The following is a 22691-nucleotide window of genomic DNA, read 5'->3' as shown; positions in this document are numbered from 1 at the left end:
CAACCGGTCGGCGTGACTTTGAGATCGTGTGTGTGACACCAGACTAAACTAACACACACATCTACAGCAGCTCACAATGCGGCTTCTGAGAGCAGCATCAGCTTTAACTCAACTCCATCCGCACAAGCCGGGATGCGTCACTCTAAAACAGGTGCAACTGTGCTCCTGTCATACATCCAATAGCGTTATATGTGCTGTTCTGTGTCTGTGTGCAGGTATGATGTCTCTCTGCTGTGTCTGTGTGTGTCTCAGGTGCTGATCAGCAGCTGTCGCTCGTGCTCGAATGGATTCACACCGAACGAGCGGATCCGGAACATCGGCATCTCCGCGCACATCGACTCCGGGAAGACCACCCTGACCGAGAGAGTGCTCTACTACACCGGCAGAATAGCGGAGATGCACGAGGTGAGCGGCACTCTGACTATTGAACACCGGTGACCTCTGACCTCTAAACCCGTGCTGTCCACAAGTGCTCACTGTGTGTGTTTTCTGTCAGGTGAGGGGTAAAGATGGAGTGGGAGCCATCATGGACTCGATGGAGTTGGAGAGACAGAGAGGAATCACTATCCAGTCAGCTGCCACTTACACCATGTGGAAAGATCACAACATCAACATCATCGACACTCCAGGTAACAAATGACTGTGTTGAGAGTAACGCACGTTACGTGATAATATTACCTTATCCAAGTAACTAGTACAGTAACGCATTACTTTTTAATGACAAGAAAATATCTGAGTTACTTTTTCAAATAAGTAACACCACTTAAATTTCCGCCATTTATTGACTAAAAGCTCTCCTGTCCCCATGTTGAGAGAAATTGATGTTACTTTAGTTCTAGAATAAATGTGAACATGCATTAATTCATCTCACTTACTAAAAAAACAGATACAGTGTTCTTCAAAATGAATAAAAAAACAGTGAAATTCAACACAAACCTGCAATAATTAAATATGTTAAATAGAACAAATATCCTTTATGTATTTAATCCCATTTTATTAACCGATGTCTTTGTTGCCGACCTTCGATGATCAATTCATCCATACTAATAAGCACAAATGACTCAACATAATCTACCATTTGTTTTCCTTTTTTATTGCTGAAGAGTTGGCATTTGTTCTTCTGCGGTCTACTGTACAGACGTCATTTTACTTTTCTCTAAGCCTGAGGCTTTTGCTGTGAAAAGGCTTTTCCATTTGACAAAAATACAACTTTTTATTTTAAAAACAAACAAGCAAGCCCTGGCCAGATTTAAAAAGTAACGCAAAAGTAACGTAACGCATTACTTTCCATAAAAAGCTAAACTAAGTAACGTAATTGGTTACTATTTTAGGGAGTAACTCAGTATTGTAATGCATTACTTTTAAAAGTAACTTTCCCCAACACTGCAAATGATGGACACGACCTCATGACATGAACAGAAACAGAGGTCATGTTAGGAGACTACAGCCCATAACATACTCTCAGCTAAAAGGAGTATGTTCATCCAGTAAGTAGTGTTACTGGATTAGTTCACTTAGAAATGAAGAAGTCCTCATCCTCAGGCCATCCAAGATGTAGATGAGTTTGTGTCTTCTTCAGATTTGGAGAAATGTGTGATTCCATCACTTGCTCACCAACGGATCCTCTGGAGTGAATGGGTGCCGTCAGAACGAGAGTCCAAACAGTTGATAAAAACATCACAATAATCCACACGCTGCAAAAAAGCTTTTCGTACTTGATTGGTGTCTTGTTTCCAGCCAAAATATCTTAAATCAAGAAGGATTTTCTAGTCGAGTAAAAATTGTTTGCCTGTTTTCAGAAAAAAACAAGTCAAAATTAAGTGCTTTTTTGCCTGAAACGAGCGAAATAATCTGCCAATGGGGTAAGAAAAGTAATCTTATTTCAAACAGAAAACTATTTTTTATTTAATTTTTTTTACCCCACAGGCAGATTTTTTTTTGCTCGTTTCAAGCAAAAACACACTTCATTTTGACTTTCTGAAAACAAGACAATATTTTTTACTTGTCTAGAAAAAGTTTTTAGATATTTGGTTGGAAACGAGTCAAAAAATATAAGTAACAAAAGCATTATTTGCAATGCAAGTAATCCACACCACTCCATCAGGGGACATCTTGAGAAGACGAGCGCTCAAACAAATCTATCATTAAGATGTTTTTAACTTCAAACCATCATTAAAATACAATTCCATAATCATTATAAAAGTCTGCACAGATCAAGCACCAATTACAAGCCAGAGCCATCCAAAACAGTTCTAAAAAATAAATCAAATATGTATGTGAGTGGATTTGAATGTGACAGACAACAGGAGATTAATTTTTTTTCACTGAGAGGAATATGGTTGCAAAAAGTTCAGTAAATTTCTGTAAACTTTCAGACGTTTCCATCAATCAGTGTCTTGTGAAACCTTTGCTTCCAGCTAAAATCCTAATAGTCATAATAGAGTGTTCATTCAAAGTTATCTGCTCTTTCATAACTAGGTGTGGGCTGAATGTTCGGCAACCAAAATTATTTGGCCTAAAAAAATTCTGCTGCTGTCAGCAACAATTCTTCTTGTGGGTTCAGGCCAAAATAAAAGTCAACATTCATAAATGTTAGTATTGTCATTTTACTGTTGTTTGTAAAATAAAATAAAAAAAAATGTATTCTAACATTGTCCTTTGCTCAGCGAGGCTGCATTTACTTGTGCATTAAAAACACATGCCTGATTCAAGAAGAGGGTCTTAAAAGTGGCCAAAGAATATTATTTGATGAACTTTAATTAAAAGTTGTGACTAATTTTAATTGTGCTACAAAGTCTACTAGAATTTCAAAAATGTTCAGTGTTAAATAAATATTTTTAAATTATTGTTTTGTAATAGATTTTTTTCTTTAAAAAGCAAGACAAAACTGTAAAAAGCAAATAATGGCTATTTAATTCATGCAATAGTGAAAAAATAGGCAAAATGCATGCGGGAAAAACACGAAAAACCGTGTTCGGTAATCGGCCTTCAGCCAAGAATTGTCATTTCGGTGCATCTCAATTAATAATGTTAAATGTTAAACCGAACAAACAATGTTATTTCTGCATTGTTCATGAAAGGACTTTTTCTGATGTTTGCATAACCAAAACAATTTTTTAAATCATTATAAAAGCCAGGATGTTTAGAAAACAGTCAAAATAATGTGTTATGTAATAGGAACATTAGAAAAATGTTCTTACCAAATATTATTGTGACTGTTGAATATGTGTACGTTTCTGATTCTCAACCATTATTTTCAGTGTAAGAATTGGAGAACTATTTGTAATATAATTACTGCAAGAAATTCAGTAGGCTGTGTGATGGAGTCATGTAATATAGACTGCTGTTTGAAACGTGAATGTTTTATAAATGCCTTATTTTTAATGTAAGAGCAGCCTGGGCATGTGTAACTTTAATGTGCGATGTAGTTATTTTATCTGAATGAAAACAAATGCATTGTTTTCCCATTTACAGCACTTGTAGTTATTTACCTGTAACAGCTAGTGAACAGCTTATTCCGTGTTGAAAGATGTCTGTAGTCTGTAGTATACGGTTTGATGTGCTTGGTCAATGTCTAGTATGCAGTGTGCTGATGTTCTGAGGGGTTGGTCAGGTCACGTGGACTTCACGATCGAGGTGGAGCGGTCTCTGCGTGTGCTGGACGGAGCGGTGCTGGTGCTGTGTGCCGTCGGAGGAGTGCAGTGTCAGACCATGACCGTCAACCGGCAGATGAAGCGCTACGGCGTGCCCTTCCTCACCTTCATCAACAAACTCGACCGACAGGGAGCCAATCCCAACCGAGCGCTGCAGCAGCTCAGGTGAGTCCACACCGGCACATAAACCACAGGCTTTGAGCTTCCTGAACACTTACATGTAATTGTAACTGTGTAGAAAGGTGGTTAAAGAGACACTTTAGAGACAAAAATCATTCAAGCCCATAAGCCTTTGGTTTATCTTTGAAATATAAATAAAGATTTTTTAATAGGCCAAAAAATCATAATCATCAGTATTTTGTTCAGTCTTGTAATCAGTTATTTAACACAATTACGACTGGGTCCAAAACTGTATATTAGTGATTAATTTAAGGATAGCAATACAGCAGAAAAAAGATACAAATAAAAGAAAACTGTACTGTAAAAAAAAAAAAAAAAAATATATAATATATATATATATAGAGAGAGAGAGAGAGAGGCTTAGACATGTTGCTCGTAACACCTTGTTTGCAACCAAGGATATTTTCGTAAATGAAAACTAAGACGAAAACCATTGATTAGAAAACATTTCCGTAAACTGAAATAAAATAAAAACATCAAAAGAAATGAAAAACTAATAATAATAATAATTTTCAAAAATGAATATTAGTTTTCGTAATCATGTTCTCGTCCCATGGCGGAAAAATACAGACTGTGACCTGAACAGCACCTGCATTAAATCTAGGCTACTGCATCAGTTTTAGGCAAAATCATTTATTGTTTAATGTAACACAAGCAATCAAACCAATATACTTGAGCTGATTAATCTTTAAAGGACAGCGATTCAAACACCCAAGTGTTCTCAGTTGTAAATGACAATGATTCCTCGTGTCTATTAAACATTTGAAAAAGTCTTACAAATCTGTATTTGCCACTGACACAGAGAGAGCAGTCCTCATGTTTATGTAAAATCAGTCTTTTCAAATACAGTCATTCATATTATGACAGCAATACTGGGATTAAAGCTCTTCGTTTGGATATAAACATTGATGTCTATGGTAGAGATCAAAATAGAGTCCACCATCCTTTGAAAGCAACGTTTTTGTTGATTGCATTGTTTCGCCACTAGGTGGAAGCAAGTAACTGTTAAAAAATGTATTTGTCGTTGAATAGAGATTGATTCAAAAAAGTCCATTATTCATTCAAACAACCTTCTCTTAAATTTAATATTATAAATTGCTGTATTAAATATATTCTCTTTTAAATACAAATATTATGTATTAAATGATTAATAATTCATTCAAATGAATCAAACACTTTTAAATAGACTGCAGCAATTGATATTTTGTCACACATTATTTAGCTTTTTTAGAATTGCGAGGAAATCGTGATCTCTGTTTGATCTCCAAAACACTAAAACTGAAACTAAACTATATAAAAACTAAATAGAAATGTGTTCACAAAATAGAAACTAAATTAAAACTAACAAAATTGCTAATGAAACTAATAAAAACTAAACTAAATTTTATTGCAAATTTGAAAACTATATCAAAATAAAACAAATTTAAAAAAGCAAAACTAAATTAACCTTGCTTGCAGCATATTAGTTTATTACAGGGGTTCTCAACCTTTTTCACACTGGGGCCCCCTCCTTCTCAGGTAAATTTTGCAAGGCCCCCCTATGCTTCACATTCCCTCTAATGGTGTTTATTTTTAAACTTTTTTTTATTACCAAAACATTTGTTTTACCTTTTTAATTTTTTTACTGCATGTTATAAAAACCCCTCAAAATTCTATGCTATACTTTTTTATACTTTGAATTTAAAAGAAAACCCTCTGCTCAGTTCTAACATGTGTATAAACACACATACAGATTTAAAGCTCCTGAATTCTTTAATTCAGACATTCTTCACATAAAAGTGTACTTTTTCTTAAGTAAGTGAAACATTACATTACAAACATTCAACAGGGAGATGCCAAATGACCGCTCACTGAACCTGTTCTTTTGAACTGACGGACTGAATATTATAAAATAAACATACAAATGAAAAATACAGCAAATACATTCTAAATCTGTTTATGCTGGTGCTTATATGTGCTTAAACACCACAAGATCCACCTCTATGGGTAAGCATTCATTATAAAACACTCACAGGACATTCATTTGGACAACTATGAAAATAATTTGTAATTTCACGCAAAAATACTATGGATCAGATCCCCGAAATCATGAATAGTTTGTGAATCAACAGCGAACTTATGCGTGCCTAAAGTACGACTCCGATATACAGGAATGAATACATTAGACACAAGTTTGTTACTATTACTCTGATCGTCTTTACCTTTACGTTAGCGCGAGGGTTTGTTTCATGCAGCCAAGAGATGACGTAGATACCTGTCTTCCCATGGGCTTTTATGCAGGCTTTTGCGGGCAGGAGCGGGACGAAATAACATGTATTTCTGCTGGAGCAGCGGGCACAGGACTAAACAATCTGTCCTTTGCAGGTCTCTAAGATGAAGTTTGCGTGCAGCAGCGGTAGCTTTGTCTTCGGTTTTGACAAACTGTAGCCACACTTTTGAGCGCTTCCCGTGATCCATCTTGTAGACTGATGTTTACATTACCACACAAGGTCCTGGCAGATTGTCAGATGAAAAAAATTGAGAATATGAGGAATCGAAATTTAAATTTTATAACAAGTATCCGGTTCTTTATCTTAAAGCAACACTCCACTTTTTTTGGAAATAGGCTCATTCTCCAACTCCCCCCGAGTTAATAAGTTGAGTTTTACCGTTTTGAAATCCATTCAGCCGTTCTCCTGTTCTGGCGATATCACTTTTAGCATAGCTTAGCATAGATCATTGAATCCTATTAGACCAATAGCATCGCGTTCAAAAATGACCAACCAGTTTCCATATTTGTTGTATTTAAAACTTGACTCTTCTGCAGTCATATCGTGTACTAAGACCGGTGGAAATGCAAAGCTGCGATTTTCTAGGCTGATAAGATTAGGAACTACACTTCCATTCCGGCGTAATAGTCAAGGAAGTTTGCTGCCGTAATATGGCCGAAGCAGGAGCAGTAATATCACGCAGCACATGTGCAAATGCTAAACTAGCTGGGAACTCATTTCTGATAATACTCCGTCTGCTTCGGCCATATTACGGCAGCAAACTTCCTTGACTATTACGCCGGAATGGAAGTGTAGTTCCTAATCTTATCAGCCTAGAAACTCGCAGCTTTGTATTTCCACCGGTCTTAGTACACGATATAACTACAGAAGAGTCAAGTTTTAAATACAACAAATATGGAAACTCGTTGGTCATTTTTGAACGCGATGCTATTGGTCTAATAGGATTCAATGATCTATGCTAAGCTATGCTAAAAGTGATATCGCCAGAACAGGAGAACGGCTGAATGGATTTCAAAATGGTAAAAATCAACTTATTAACTCGGGGGGGGGGGGGGGGGGGGGGGGGGGGAGCTGGAGAATGAGCCTATTTCCAAAAAAAGTGGAGTGTTCCTTTAAGTATCCAATTCCAGAATCGGAATCGATTTTCGATTCCCAACCCCATCTAACAATGCAACAGAATTTGAATGTAAAATAAAACAGCGTCTTCACTTTAAGAATTAAGCATGCATTGTTTTTTATTAAAACTATAAAAGTCCTTCATTCAAGTGCAGTGAGTGATTTTTCTCCTTGGATTTTTACGTTTTATTAATATTAAGCACAGAGATGGCATAAGGAATGTTTCTTGCTGCTTTAAGACCCACACGGATCCAATATACTGTTACACACGTATTTTCATTCTCAACTGTATATGTTCCTTTAAGACATAACTGACAAGGGTTTACATGAATAACCACCAAGCGCCTCATTTTGAAATATCAAAAATCTTGAATTTAACAACATTAGAGTAAGTCAATGAAGACAAACCTAGCCTTTTTTTTTTAAATGTGTAATCTCTTTACCTCAAATGTCAAATAATGGTTAGACTCTTTGTAGAGCTAGAATATGTGGCACATTTTAAAATATGAATGCATTTATATTATAATACATTTAATATGTAATAAAAATCAAATATATTTTAATATAATCTTAATCAGACACCGTCAGCATTTCTCACGTTTTCAGTTTTTTTTCGCTATAGTTTATAAAATGGTAATAAAATATGAAAAGAACTCGAGTTAAACTGTGTCAGAACATATTCATCTTAATAATGTCAGAACTTTGATAGAAAGGTACGTAATGGATCAACCAAAAATTCAGACAACTGTTAGTATAACAATATTTACACAACTACCAATACTTTAAACAAATGCCAAGTAATGCTTAATTTTGTTCAGTCATTTTTGGTCCTACATTTTTATCCATTTTACTGGTAGGCCACTGTATGAAGAATTGAGTATAATATGGCACAGTTTACTTTATTTTGCTATCCTCACTTATATAAATAGTGTCTTGCACCTACTAGTAAAATAAAATATAAAAAATTGCTGTCTGAATAATTTTTGGTTTGACTGTGTGTATATATGTAATTTTGCTTATAAATGAACATTTTTGAAGTATATATATATATATATACTATAATATTTGTAATACACAATATCAATTTTTTTCTAGGACCAAACTGAATCATAATGCAGCGTTTGTCAACATTCCCATCGGATTGGAAGGAAATCTGCGAGGACTCATCGATCTGATCGAGGAGCGCAGCATCTTATTCGAGGGCCCTTTCGGGTAGAGCTTATGCTTGATGCTTTACTCTTCTTAGCACTTTAAAGACTGCTACATTCTGTGAATCACATCACCTCTCATCTCCATGTCGTTGTCGTTTCTCTCTGAAGTCAAAGCATTCGATTCGATGAGATCCCAGCAGAGATGCGTGCTGAGGCTGCGGACCGCAGGCAGGAGCTGGTGGAGTGTGTGGCCAACGCCGACGAGACGCTGGGAGAGATGTTCCTGGAGGAGAAAGTGCCCGCCGTGGATGATATCAAGGTTTTTCAGATGCTTTTCAATAAGCTGAACTGTGTTTCAGTCTCTAGTGAGATGCACTTCTGTTTGCTTCCTACACAGACAGCATCTGCTAACACTTCAGTTTAAGGAGTCGTTCTTAAAAGTGTAATTACACAAAGAATTTCTGAGTGGTATTAATTAACAACACGTGTTTACTATAGATTTAGAGTTAGTTGCTTGTAATTATGCGTCATTTACTTTCATTACTATAGCAAGCATGTGCAACAAAGTCACTGTAGAATAAAATGACACCAATCATCCTAATCAAAAATACACCCTCATAATTGGCTGGTTTGAAATTATACATCAATATAGGAATAACACAAATTATATTAAATGTGTCGGTCACAGATGATTGAAATAATTGATGTAAGCATCTCACTATACAGTTTATTATTAGACTAAGCTTATTTCAGTCAATACATGAAAATGTTGATTAAAAATAATGTATAATTTTAATAGTTACACACCAAAAATATTTTGGTTTTACCAAAACCTCCAATTTAAAGTTTAATTATTATTATTTATCTCTCAGATCATCCAAGACGGAGATGAGTTTGTTTGTTCATTAGATTTGTAGAAATATGTCACTACATCACTGTCTCACCAATGGATCCTCTGCAGTGAATGGGTGCCGTCAGAATGAGAGTCCAAACAGCTGATACAAACATCACAATAATCCACACACTGTAAACAAGCTTTTCTTACTTGTTTTTTTTTTGTCCTGTTTCCAGCCCAAACATCTAAAAGTGATTAAATCGAGAAGGATTTTCTAGACAAGTAAAAATGTTCTTTTTTTTTCTCAAACAAGAACAACAACAATTTGCAAAAGCAAAATAATTTACCATGGGGTAAGCAAAAAAAAAAAAAAACGTATTTCAAGTAGTCCATCAGTTAACATCTTGAGAAGAAAAAAGCTGAAACAAATCCACCATTATTTTTTACTAAAATACAATTAGTTTGTAATCCATAATAACATTTCCTCCAGTGGAAAAAAAAAAGTCTGAATTAGGAGAGAAATCTGCACAGATCAAGCCAAAACAGCTCTAAACAAATATGTGGCTTGATTTTGATGGACTTTCACTGGAGGAAGTGTTTTTATGGATTATAGACTTGTACTTTAGTCAAAAACATCTTAATGATGGATTTGTTTCAGCTTTTGTCTTCTCCAGATGTCAACTGATGGACTGGAGTGGTGTGGATTATTGTGATGTTTTTATCAGCTGTTTGGACTCTCATTCTGACGGCACCCATTCACTGCAGAGCATCCATTGGTGAGACACTGATGCAATGACACTTTTCTATAAATCTGGACCTATTCACAAAACATCTTAAGGCTAAAAGTAGCTCCTAAACCTGTGAAATGTTAGGAGCAGTGAAGAGGACTCTTAAGTCACTAAGACCAAATCACAAACTATCCAAAATTGGCTATTGCTGGTAATCTGCCTCAGAATGTAAAGTTTTTATAAACGCACTGCATTTATTTGCACACACAGGCTGTTTTTCCACGCATCTTTTTTTGCTTTTGGAGGTTATCTCCAAATTTGTCCTTTTGAAAGGTCATTGTCCCAAATTTTCATCAGGTAAAAAAATAAATACGACCTCACATTGCTTCAATCACATTTACATACTGCCTCCAGAACTTTCATCTGTCATTAGAAAAAAAAAAAAAAAAATGGATCAGGTTTGATTTTCTGTGTTTTTTGCATCCGTAGCAAGCATTTTTGAGAGGTGTTTTGTCAGTTAGAGCCACTATACAAGTAAACACCAAAATCCAGACTTGAGTCTGACAAGTTCATCCACTTGGTCTTGCAGCACAAAGTACACTTGAGTTCACTGAAATTAGTGGTCGTCTTTATAATATGTGGCTCCAGTAGTTCTGGCAAAGCATCAAAGATTACTGACATTCAAAGTAAACTTTAAATTGCCTGGGATAATCCCGGAGGTCCTTTGAGAAGGTGTGCACAAAAAAAAGTATTCTCTCCTTCCTCTGTATATCTTATAACTGGATGGACCCAATATGTACTTTCTTTTTTCTCTTTTTAAGAAGAAAGTGGACAAGAAAATCCTCACTCCACTGTATTGTTTTGCGATATTTTTTTTTATTTGACTTATTATTTAAATTTTTTTTGGAACGAATTAATTACTATGTGACTGGTGTGCACTTTTTCGGTGCATGACAAGTTTTTAGAATGACGAATACAAAAAAATGCATACAAAAAAATTTGGACTCGGTGTGCAAGGGTCTGGCAAGAAGTAACAGCTGTCCTTGCACCCAGTTTGGTTGTCTTTTACATTTGCACGCATTCAGCAGTGATCATTCTACTTTTAATAAAAGGGTGTTCATATATCCAAGAATTGTTTAAGAGGCTTTTTATTTTTATTTTAAGAGGCTGAACATATAGTTGTTTAATGAGTGACACGTAGCCTACATTTTAAAAGCTTTATTTTTAAACACACCTTTTTCATTTTTAAACCTTTATTTGAATTTGGCAAAATAATTTCGTGCTCTACAATTTTTTTATGAAATAAAAAAAATCCTCTTCCGTCTCAGCCAATCACAGTGTGCATAGTTAATGAGCATGCTGACATCATCCATAGCAACGAGGTCAACCCCGCCCTCACTCTTAGTTTAAGGCTTCTCTCTATTCCTGAGTAAAAGTTTGTCTCAGCAGCTTTGGGAATAGGTTTTAAGAGAACTCTTAGCTAAAAACCTTTTTACTGCTATTTAGGAGAACTCTTAGTGATAAGATAAAATGTTTTGTGAATACGGGCCCTAGTGAAGAAGCGTCCTCACCCTCAGGTGGTCCATATAAAGATAAAGATGAGTTTATTTGAACTGTTTCTTGAAGTGTTTCTCCATGGTCTCAGGCTGCAGTGCGCAGGGCGACTATCCAGCGTGTGTTCACTCCTGTTCTGGTGGGCAGTGCGCTGAAGAATAAAGGAGTTCAGCCGCTGCTGGACGCTGTGCTGGAGTATCTGCCGAACCCCACAGAAGTCAAGAACTACGCCATCCTGAACGAGGAGTGAGTCGTGTTTTCCTTATGCTTCACTGTGTTCAGTATTCACCATTCACTCATCCTTCAATTTTCTTTACTTCATCTTAAAGGGTCATATGATGTTGCTAAAAAGATAAATATTTGGTGTATTTGTTGTAATGCAATGTTTTTATGCAGTTTGAAGTTCAAAAACATATTATTTTCCACTTACTGTGCGTTATTGGTGCTCCTCTCTGCCCTGCCTTTCTGAAACGTTTCGATTATTACAAAACTCATCGTTGATGGAAACCGAGGTGTTCTCTGATTGGCCAGCGATCTGGTCAGTTGTGATTGGCCGAATACCTCAAAAGTGTGACGGAAATGTTACGTCCCTGTTCTGTTGTGATGCTATTTCTCGGCGTGACGAGTCAGAAACAATAAAACCCATTGTAAACGAGGCATTTGTTGCATCCAGTGGGGACATAACTAACATAAAATATTAATGTATCTAATGTAATTTGTATTTAAATACATTTAAGATGAGTATTTTGTATTTTCAAAATACATAAAATACTTTGTGCCAATCAACCTCTTTATCAGGGTGCTGATTTAGTTCAGACACAACCCTCCCCAACTGCTATGCAGGCTCATTTAGTAAATTTTAAGCATTTTACAAACATTGTGCTTAACGAAAATGCCATGTAACATTTCCGAATTGTGATTATGTTCCCCCATCTATGCAAATGATTGTTGTAGAGACAAAAGAAGGTTAATCACTGTCTGTCACCTTCACTTTAATGTAGTGTTTGTGTGCATTTGGTATGACACTGATGCATGATTTAGTAGATTTATTCTTCAAAAAAAAAAAATAATAATAATAATAACATAAACTTTCTAATTTAAACACTGTATATAGTAGCAAACTTTACATGAAATAAATATAAAAGTTGCTATGCTTAAAAAGTATTGTACAACCTGCAAAGAGAGAGAGAGAGAGAGAGAGAGAGAAAGAGAGAGAAAGAGAAAGAGAGAGAAAGAGAAAGAGAAAAAAGAAATTCAATTAGTTTTTGATGTGGTTTTAAAACTTGCTGTGAAGTAAAAATAAGATTTTGGTCATATTGCCCATCCCTGTTCTTTGCCCGATAGCAGAAAAGGTTACCACAGTTTTAAATACAGTATGATTTTTTTAATACTGCTCACCACAAGGAATAGCTATGACTATTTATAATTAGCTTAGCCAATCATATTTAACAAGATTAGGTTTTTTTGTTCTTGTTCCATAACATTTCTGTGAGTTGTTCTATTTAAAATGTTTCCAATTTAAAAATACAAAATACTGTATTTCCATTTAAATACATTTTTCCACTCAGTATTTTGTATTTTTATTTTAAATACATTTCTATGTATTTAGGCAAGGCAAGGCAAGGCAAGGCAAGTTTATTTATATAGCACATTTCATACACAATGGTAATTCAAAGTGCTGTACATAAGAGGAATAGCATAAAATCATAGTCATAAAAATTTAAAATAATAATCACACAAACAGAAGAACATTTTAAATGATTTTAAAATTGATTTAAATTAATTAAAAACAGTAGGAATGGTTAACAATAACAACAATAAAAAACAGAAAAATTGATTTTAAAATTAATTTGCACAGTAAAATGATTATACATAAAATAATGCAATCTGTTCGGACGTAGCACAGTGCTCATTCAATAAATGCACAACTAAACAGGTGAGTTTTGAGTCTGCATTTAAATGTGGCTAATGTATTAGCACATCTGATCTCTTCTGGAAGCTGATTCCAACTGCGGGCGGCATAACAGCTAAAAGCGGATTCCCCTTGTTTTGTGTGAACTCTTGATATTACTAACTGACTCGATCCTAGTGATCTGAGTTGTCTGTTAGGTTTGTATAAAGTGAGCATATTTGCAATGTATGTAGGTCCTAGGCCATTGAGTGCTTTATAAACGAGTAGAAGTACTTTAAAATCTATCCTAAACATAACTGGTAGCCAGTGTAAGGACCTGAGGACTGGTGTAATATGCTCTGATTTTTTGGTTCTAGTCAGAATCCTGGCAGCAGTGTTCTGTATGAGCTGCAGCTGTCTAATGGTCTTCTTGGGAAGGCCGGTGAGGAGACCATTACAATAGTCCACCCTGCTGGTGATAAAGGCATGAACAAGTTTCTCCAAATCTTGACGGGAAACAAAACATCTAATTCTTGCAATGTTTTTGAGATGATAGTATGCTGATTTAGTTACTGCTTTGACATGGCTACTGAAACTGAGGTCTGACTCCAGAATCACACCCAGATTCTTGACTTGATTTTTAGTTTTTTGACCCCTAGTGTCAAGGTACGCATTTACCTTATGAACTTCATCTTTGTTTCCAAATGCAATGACTTCCGTTTTCTCCTTGTTTAACTGTAAAAAGTTTTGGCACATCCAACTGTTAATTTCATCAATGCATTGGCAGAGAGAGTCAATGGGGCTGTAGTCATTTGGCGATAAGGCTAGGTAAATCTGGGTATCATCTGCATAGCTGTGATATGCTATTTGGTTCTCTCTCATTATTTGACTTAGTGGGAGCATATACAGGCTGAACAACAGCGGCGCTAGAATTGAGCCTTTAGGGACTCCGCATGTCATGGACGTCCACTTAGACTTATGTTCTCCTATACTCACATAATAGCCTCTCCCTTCTAAGTATGACCTGAACCAATTTAGAACCATCCCAGAAAGCCCGACCCAGTTTTCCAGTCTATCTAAAAGAATGTTATGATCGACAGTGTCGAACGCAGCACTGAGATCTAGTAGTACCAGCACTGATATTTTTCCAGAATCTGAATTTAGGCGAATATCATTTATTATCTTTATGAGCGCTGTCTCTGTGCTGTGATGTTGTCTGAAGCCAGATTGGAAATGGTCCAGGTATCCATTTGAGTTTATGTAGTGGTTCAGCTGATTAAAAACAACCTTTTCGATAATCTTGCTTATGAACGGAAGATTTGAAATTGGTCTATAGTTGCTCAATATGGTGTTATCAAGATTTTTCTTTTTCAGAAGGGGCTTAACAGCTGCAGTTTTCAGGGAGTTTGGAAAAGTCCCAGAAAGAAGTGAGGTGTTCACCACTTTTAAAAGATCTGCTTCTAAACAGCTAAGCACACTTTTGAAAAAAGATGTGGGAAGTGTGTCAAGGTAGCAGGTTGACGATTTGAGGTGCTTTACTGTTTCTTCCAAAATGTTGCTATCGATTTCTTCAAAAGTAGACATAATGACTTCTTTTTGAAATTGCGGTCGAATCTGTCTGACCTCTGCATAACTTGAGGGTGTGCTAATTGTCTTTCTGATATTATTGATCTTCTCAGAAAAGAAGGAAGCAAACTCATCGCACTTGCTGTCAGAGAGCAGTTCACTAGGGATCTGACTAGGGGGGGTTGTTAGTCTCTCAACGGTAGCAAAAAGAGTGCGAGTGTTGTTTAAGTTGCTGTTTATAAGGTTTGAGAAGAACATTTGTCTAGCTTTACCTAGTTCAACATTGAAAGCATGAAGGCTGTCTTTATAGATGCTATAGTGAATTTCAAGTTTTGTCTTCCGCCACATCCGCTCAGCTTTCCTGCATTGTCTTTTCATACTCTGTACTGCTGTTGACTTTCTCCACGGTGATTTTTTGCCAGTCATCTGTCTGACCTTCACAGGTGCGATGTCATCAATGACATTCTTAACTTTTGAGTTAAAGGACTCCAGGAGAAAATCAACAGAGTCTGCAGAAATGCTTGGCATTGAAGATATAGCCTTCATAAATAGCACACTCGTGTTATCGTTAATGCATCTCTTCCTGACAGAGACTGATCTAGATTCAGTGGTAGCAGAGATCAATATATCAAAGAAAATACAGAAGTGATCAGATAGTGCTACATCCTTGATAACAGTGGATGAAATGTTTAGACCCTTACTGATGAGTAAATCAAGAGTGTGTCCACGATTGTGTGTGGGCCCATGCACATGCTGAATCAGGTCAAACGTGTTCAAAACCGTTATAATTTCTTTTGTAGTTTTGCTTTCTGCATTGTCTATGTGAACATTAAAATCCCCTGCAATAGCAAAACAGTCAAACTCTGAACAAACCATTGATAGCAGTTCTGTGAACTCTTCAACAAAGGCTGGAGAGTATTTTGGGGGCCTGTAAATAATGATAAACAGAATGCGTGGAATACCTTTCAGTAAAATCCCTAGATATTCAAAAGACAAGTACTGACCAAATGACACTTGTTTGCATTCATAGACATCTTTAAATAGAGCAGCAACACCACCACCTCTTTTAACAGCTCTGCAGACATTCATGTAAGTGAAATTAGAAGGAATTGCTTCATTTAGGATTGTCGCACTGGAATTGTCTTCTAACCATGTTTCATTTAAAAACATAAAATCCAGGTTGTTTGTGGTTATAAAATCATTGATCAGAAGTGATTTATTTTTTAGTGAGCGAACATTTAAAAATGCTAGCTTGATCGCATCACTTTTTGTCTCTAGAGCAATCTTAGTTTGATGCCTAATAAGCCTCAGATTAGATGTGTGAACTGTACGATTTGAAAGAGCCTTAGACTTTCTATCACATATTAAAACAGAAATAGGGAAAGCTACAGGCACACTGGGTTCCCGCTTGTTTTGTAAACATTCCTGATTGTTTCTGCTACCGTAGCGGGGACCCGAAACATATCACTGAGAGCTGTTATCAGTTGTTTTTGGTTCACTCACAGCAGATGCAGGAGGGTTTGAGCCCTGGCGTTGTGGCAGCGGCCGGAGAGCTCTCACTGGAGGAGGAGGGTGAGCTGGGCCCACAGGCTTTGGTGGTTGTGGCGCCTGCCGTTTTTTAGTTGATAACTGGGGACTTGCAGCAAAAGAGTGGGAGAGTCTGGTTCCAGCATATACCAGTTCCTCCATTTTCTGTGAGAAGCTTAAAAGTGGAGATGCTGGAGAGAGGGATAATGTGTCTGGTGAAAGATTCTGATGGATTTATGCCCATCTCTGTGCGTTGCATCGCGCTGCATAAAACATAACACTAGGGATGGGAATCTTCAGGCACTTGGCGATCCGATACGATTCTGGGAGTCACGATCTGATTCCAAAATGATTTTTTTCCCCCTATGAATTCCTCTGCTGTGCAAATACATCTTTACAACCTTACTTTTTAACAAAATGTAAAATTGCAGTTTATATGCTTTATGTTTATAGTTGAAATCTCTGTATATCAGTGCTGCCATCTTAAAAGTAGGGCTGTGAATCTTCACTGGTTTCACTGGATTCAGTTTAATTACAATTTTCATTATCATCTAAATATCACAATGTGTCACATTCTCAGTTTTCAGTATTACTGCACATGGCTACATTTTTATCAAATTTATTTTGTTCAAAATGTACTTTATTATTATTTTTTAATTATATAAGTTAAGCTTTGCAGCTTTACAGATCTTATCTATGCACAAACAGCTTGTAACTCTCCAAAAAGTTTAAAAAGTTCACTACCATAGCTAATGTAATTTGTATCACCGTTTCAGGGAATCTAGTGACGGCTCCAAGATTCTGATGGACCCGACGAGAGACGACACACAGCCCTTTGTCGGCCTGGCTTTCAAACTCGAGGTGAAACTGAGAATGAGATGAGAACTGTCAGTTAAGCTGTTCTCAGTGTTTGTAGTTTTTCATCAGTGTTCAATTTGCGGCGTGTCTCCAGGCTGGGCGTTTCGGTCAGCTGACGTACATGCGCGTGTATCAGGGCTGTTTGAAGAAGTCGGAATACATCCACAACACTCGCACGGGGAAGAGAGTGAGAGTCCAGAGACTCGTGCGGCTCCACGCCGACCAGATGGAGGTGAGACATTGCTTCTGCTGCACTTGAATCAGATCTGTCTGCTAGTCTTGAGTCTGTAAGTGTGTTTCTGTGTTGTTCAGGATGTAGAGGTGGTGTACGCCGGCGATATCTGCGCTCTGTTCGGCATCGACTGTGCCAGTGGAGATACGTTCACTGCCCGCACTAATGCCAACCTCTCCATGGTAGGTAACGAACATGAGCAATCAGCCTCTTAAGTAGCACGGTTATATTTGTAGCAAAAGCCAAAAATACATTGTACGAGTCAAAATGATAAATGTTTCTTTTATGCCAAAATCATCAGGATATTAAGTAAAGATCATGTTCCATTTCCTACCATAAATAGATCAAAACTTAAATTTTTGATTAGTAGTATGCACGTTTGAACTTCATTTGGACAATTTGCTCAATATTTAGTTTTTTCTTTTTTTGCACCCTCAGATTCCAGACCAAACCATACACCAATGGAAAGCTTATTTATTCAGCTTTCAGATATATATATTTGAATTTTGAAAATGTAAAATTGACCCTTATGACTGGCTTTGTGGTCCAGGGTCTCACATTAGTTTTTCAGGTCCGTTGTTTCAGTTTATGTTTAGTAGGGATGCAACAAAATGAAAATTCAAAATTGCTGAGCTGAAGGTTGATTACCAAACATGTTTTTTTTTTTCCTGTTTTCCCCTCATGTATTTTGCCTCTTTTTTTTTTTCACCAACATTTTTTCAAACTAAAAAGCCAAAATGTGCTTTGTACAGTTTTGTTTCGCTTTTCAAAGAAACAAATCAATTACAAAACAACAATTTAATATTTATTTAACACTGAACATTTGTAACATTCTAGTAGACATTATAATCGACCAACAAAGCACAATTTAACTTAAAAGTAATAAGATTAATAAAATAATATTCTATGGCCATTTTTAGACCCTCTTCTTAAATCATGTGCTTTTAATGCACAAATAAATGCAACTTGCTGTGCAAAGGAGAATGTTAGAATAAATTATAGAGCTGTTGGAATCATTGTTATTTTCATATTTTTTATTTTACAGAACAACAGTAAAATGACAACATTTATGAATGCTGACTTTTATTGACTAATGGATGATTTCAGTCATCATACAGTAACCTTTCTCTCCTCATGAAGACATGCGATGCACTTCTAAACAGTCTCTTGGAGTGATTTTTGTGTCTTTCTCAGACAGTTTTAAATGCTTCCACACTGACCACATGTTTGATGCTAAGTGCACGACTCTATTTGATCATGGCATTGTTCAGTATAATTTATTCTGCCTTTTCACTTATTTACTTAATTATTGCTATTTTCGGCTAAATAATTTCAGTTCCCAAACATTCGGTGCATCCCTTTCATATGATATATAAATCTAAATTTTGAAAAATTATGACTGGTTTTGTGGTCCAGGGTCACATATTAGTTTCCAGGTCCTTTGTTTCAGTTTATTTGTAGTTAACTCTAATAACCCTGACTGTGAGAAACAGTTGTGACCAAATGTGCAGTAAGCATCATGCTGATTTAAACCATCTTACAGCTGTTCATTTTACTGTATTACAATGAAACTGTTTAGTGATCTTAATGACAATGTGTGTCCACAGGAATCCATTCATGTTCCTGATCCTGTGATCTCCATGGCCATACGACCATCTAATAAGGTACCAGAATAACACACACTGGTTTTCCCACAGCTGAAGCATCAGTCGCAGACTAACGCAGCATCTTCTGTCCCTCAGAACGACACCGATAAGTTCTCGAAGGGAATCAATCGCTTCACCAGAGAAGATCCTACGTTTAGAGTCCAATTTGATACGGAGAGTAGAGAGACCATCATCTCCGGCATGGGAGAACTGCATCTGGAGATCTACTCGCAGGTACTGACAAACCATGAAAACAGGATTAATCGTAGTTTTAGTCTCATAATCACACACTGGATGGTCATCTGGAGTCTCTAATGCATGTGTGTTGTAGAGGATGGAGAGGGAATATAACTGTCCGTGTGTGATGGGGAAACCTAAAGTGGCTTTCAGAGAGACGGTGACCAGCGCTGTGCCGTAAGTCCTACATTTGCACACATCACGCATGAGGAAAACACACTTGTAGCCGTTGATCAGATAGTTTCACACTCCTCATGCGTCGCCACAGAGCTTCTGTATTTATAGCCTTCAGTTCATGAGCATCTAGTGCTTAAAGATCTAATTCTGTCAAACCATTTCTCCTCCGTATTGCTATCAAATGTGTGAAATTCAAATAGATCTGTTTCGTTTCGTGGTTTGTGCAGACTCACAAATATGATCCTCTCCATGCTATCGAGTCTCTAAACACGGTCTATGCCGGTTTATTTGACACAATGCCAAACCAAACTTCTTTCACCCCAATGGAGAGCATATTTACATTTACGCTGAATTGTTCCCGATCCCCTAAATAGTGCATTCAGTGGCATTCACCGTACTGAAAATACTAAAGTTTCAGCCGCAGCTTCAGTGTGTTTTTATAGTGTAGGGTATAAGCTTGAGACTCCAGAGAGCATTTGATTTGACAGGAAGTTTGATGAGGTGCTGAAGTGCAGAGCAATGTTGTCCATATCTACAGTCAAAGTCAAAAGTTTACATACACCTTAGGGCTGTGCAATTAATTGAAATTCGTTTTCGATTTCGATTTCTGCTTTAAACGATCATGAAAATGCAGTAATCGAGATGAAACGATTATTGCGCCCCATTCTGCCCTTTTTACCAGTGGTGCGCTTTCGCTCCTCCATAAAAGCCAAATTTCACATGCAAATCAGCTAAATCATGTAAGGTGGCTTTCATAAAATGGGACGTGATTGATTTGTTTCTTTGATAAGCACGTAAGAAAACTTGCGCTGTCCTTTGTAATCGAGCAGCCCTAATACACCTTGTTGAAATGTTACGGCAAAATGTTAATTATTTTTGTTATATGCACGTAATTTAATTTTTCCAACAATGACTGTATGATTTTGAGATCCATCTTTTGACACTGAGGACAGCTGAGGGACTCATACGCAACTATTACAGAAGGTTCAAACACTCACTGATGCTCCAGAAGGAAAAACCATGCATTAAGAGCCGGGGGTGAAAACTTTTGAACAGAATGAGGATGTTTTCTTATTTTGCCTAAATATTTATGTTGCGTTAAATTCTTTCATTTAGTACTGCTCTTCAGAAACTACAGAAGTTACATTTATCCTGATCTTTAAATTCCAAAAGTTTTCACCCCCTGCTTGGTTTTCCTTCTGGAGCATCAGTGAGTGTTTGAACCTTCTGTAATAGTTGCATATGAGTCCCTCAGTTGTCCTCAGTGTGAAAAGATGGGTCTCAGTATCATACAGTCATTGTTGGAAAGGGTTCAAACACACAAAAGTACTGAAAAAACAAAGAATTTGTGGGACCTGAAGGATTTTTCTGAAGAACAGCAGACAGTTTAACTGTTCAGGACAAACAAGGGACTCATGAACAACTATCACTAAACAAAAAACACAGCTGTGGATCATTCAGGAAACAACAGTGTTAAGAATCAAAGAATTTTATAAATTAAAGCAATTATTTTTCTCTTGTGGACTATATGCAAAATCTTATGTGAAATATCTTATTCAGGTCAGTACTAAATTTAAAAAAAAAACAAACATGCATTTTATATCCCTCTTATTTTGATAAAATAATTAACATTTTGCTGATTCTGCAAGGTGTGTGTAAACCTTTGACTTCAACTGTATGATCTATTTCATAATGCTTGTATCTTATATTTTGTCTGTTTTGGAGCACACTAGTTAATAGAAAATCTTAAGAGTGACACATTCAGTAACAAATACTTCAGTTTAAATTTCAGGGAGAATTTTACAAAAAAAAAAAAAAAACACTTTTTAAAAAAGCTAGTTGCTGAGGCAGCATTTCTCATTTTAATTACAGTGGGGATCGAAAGTTTGGGCACCCCAGGTAAAAATTTGTATTAATGTGCATAAAGAAGCCAAGGAAAGATGGAAAAATCTCCAAAAGGCATCAAATTACAGATTAGACATTCTTATAATATGTCAAAAAAAAGTTAGATTTTATTTCCATCATTTACACTTTCAAAATAACAGAAAACCAAAAAAGGTGTCTGCAGAAGTTTGGGCACCCTGCAGAGTTTATAGCATGCACTGCTGCCTTTGGAAAGTGTGATTGATTGTTCTCAATCATCGTCTGGGAAGACCAGGTGATGTCAATCTCAAAGGTTTTAAATGCCCAGACCCATCTAACCTTGCCCCAACAATCAGCACCATGGGTTCTTCTAAGCAGTTGTCTAGAAAACTGAAACTGAAAATAGTTGACGCTTACAAAGCAGGAGAAGGCTATAAGAAGATAGCAAAGCGTTTTCAGATGGCAATATCCTCTGTTCGGAATGTAATTAAGAAATGGCAGTCATCAGGAACAGTGGAAGTTAAAGCAAGGTCTGGGTGACCAAGAAAAATATCAGACAGAACAGCTCGCAGGATTGTGAGAAAAGCAAGTCAAAACCCACGTTTGACTGGACGATCCTTCCAGAAAGATCTGGCAGACACTGGAGTTGTGGTACACTATTCCACTATAAAGAGATACTTGTACAAATATGGTCTTCATGGAAGAGTCATCAGAAGAAAACCTCTTCTACGTCCTCACCACAAAAATCAGCGTTTGAACTTTGCAAATGAACATATAGACAAGCCTGATGCATTTTGGAAACAAGTTCTGTGGACCGATGAGGTTAAAATAGAACTTTTTGGCCGGAATGAGCAAAGGTACGTTTGGAGAAGAAAAGGCACAGAATTTAATGAAAAGAACCTCTGTCCAACTGTTAAGCATGGGGGTGGATCAATCATGCTTTGGTGTTGTATTGCAGCCAGTGGCACAGGGAACATTTCACGAGTAGAAGGAAAAATGGATTCAATAAAATTTTAGCAAATTTTGGACGGTAACTTGATGCCATCTGTGAAAAAGCTGAAGTCAAAGAGAGGATGGCTTCTACAAATGGATAATGATCCTAAACACACCTCAAAATTCACGGTGGATTACATCAAGAGGCGTAAACTGAAGGTTTTGCCATGGCCTTCACAATCTCCTGACCTCAACATAATTGAAAATCTATGTT

The 22691-nt window shown here is 36.7% G+C and overlaps 1 protein-coding gene across 1 annotated transcript in view; it reads left to right on the top strand.

Annotated features, from left to right (window-relative positions):
- gfm1 (G elongation factor, mitochondrial 1) overlaps nt 1–22691 on the top strand; it is a 34286-nt gene continuing 11595 nt past the window's right edge. Inside the window, exons 1-13 of the mRNA XM_073817459.1 lie at nt 1–151; nt 253–405; nt 497–629; nt 3614–3818; nt 8315–8431; nt 8539–8689; nt 11579–11733; nt 17248–17332; nt 17424–17561; nt 17642–17743; nt 19169–19225; nt 19304–19441; nt 19539–19621. Coding sequence (XP_073673560.1) covers nt 77–151; nt 253–405; nt 497–629; nt 3614–3818; nt 8315–8431; nt 8539–8689; nt 11579–11733; nt 17248–17332; nt 17424–17561; nt 17642–17743; nt 19169–19225; nt 19304–19441; nt 19539–19621 — 1592 coding nt within the window. The 5' untranslated portion in view covers nt 1–76. The remainder of the gene's footprint in view (nt 152–252; nt 406–496; nt 630–3613; nt 3819–8314; nt 8432–8538; nt 8690–11578; nt 11734–17247; nt 17333–17423; nt 17562–17641; nt 17744–19168; nt 19226–19303; nt 19442–19538; nt 19622–22691) is intronic.

The sequence above is a fragment of the Garra rufa genome, chromosome 14 (genome assembly GCF_049309525.1).
Source record: "Garra rufa chromosome 14, GarRuf1.0, whole genome shotgun sequence".
NCBI classification, from domain to species: Eukaryota; Metazoa; Chordata; class Actinopteri; order Cypriniformes; family Cyprinidae; genus Garra; species Garra rufa.
This window is presented reverse-complemented; position numbering and strand designations above follow the sequence as displayed.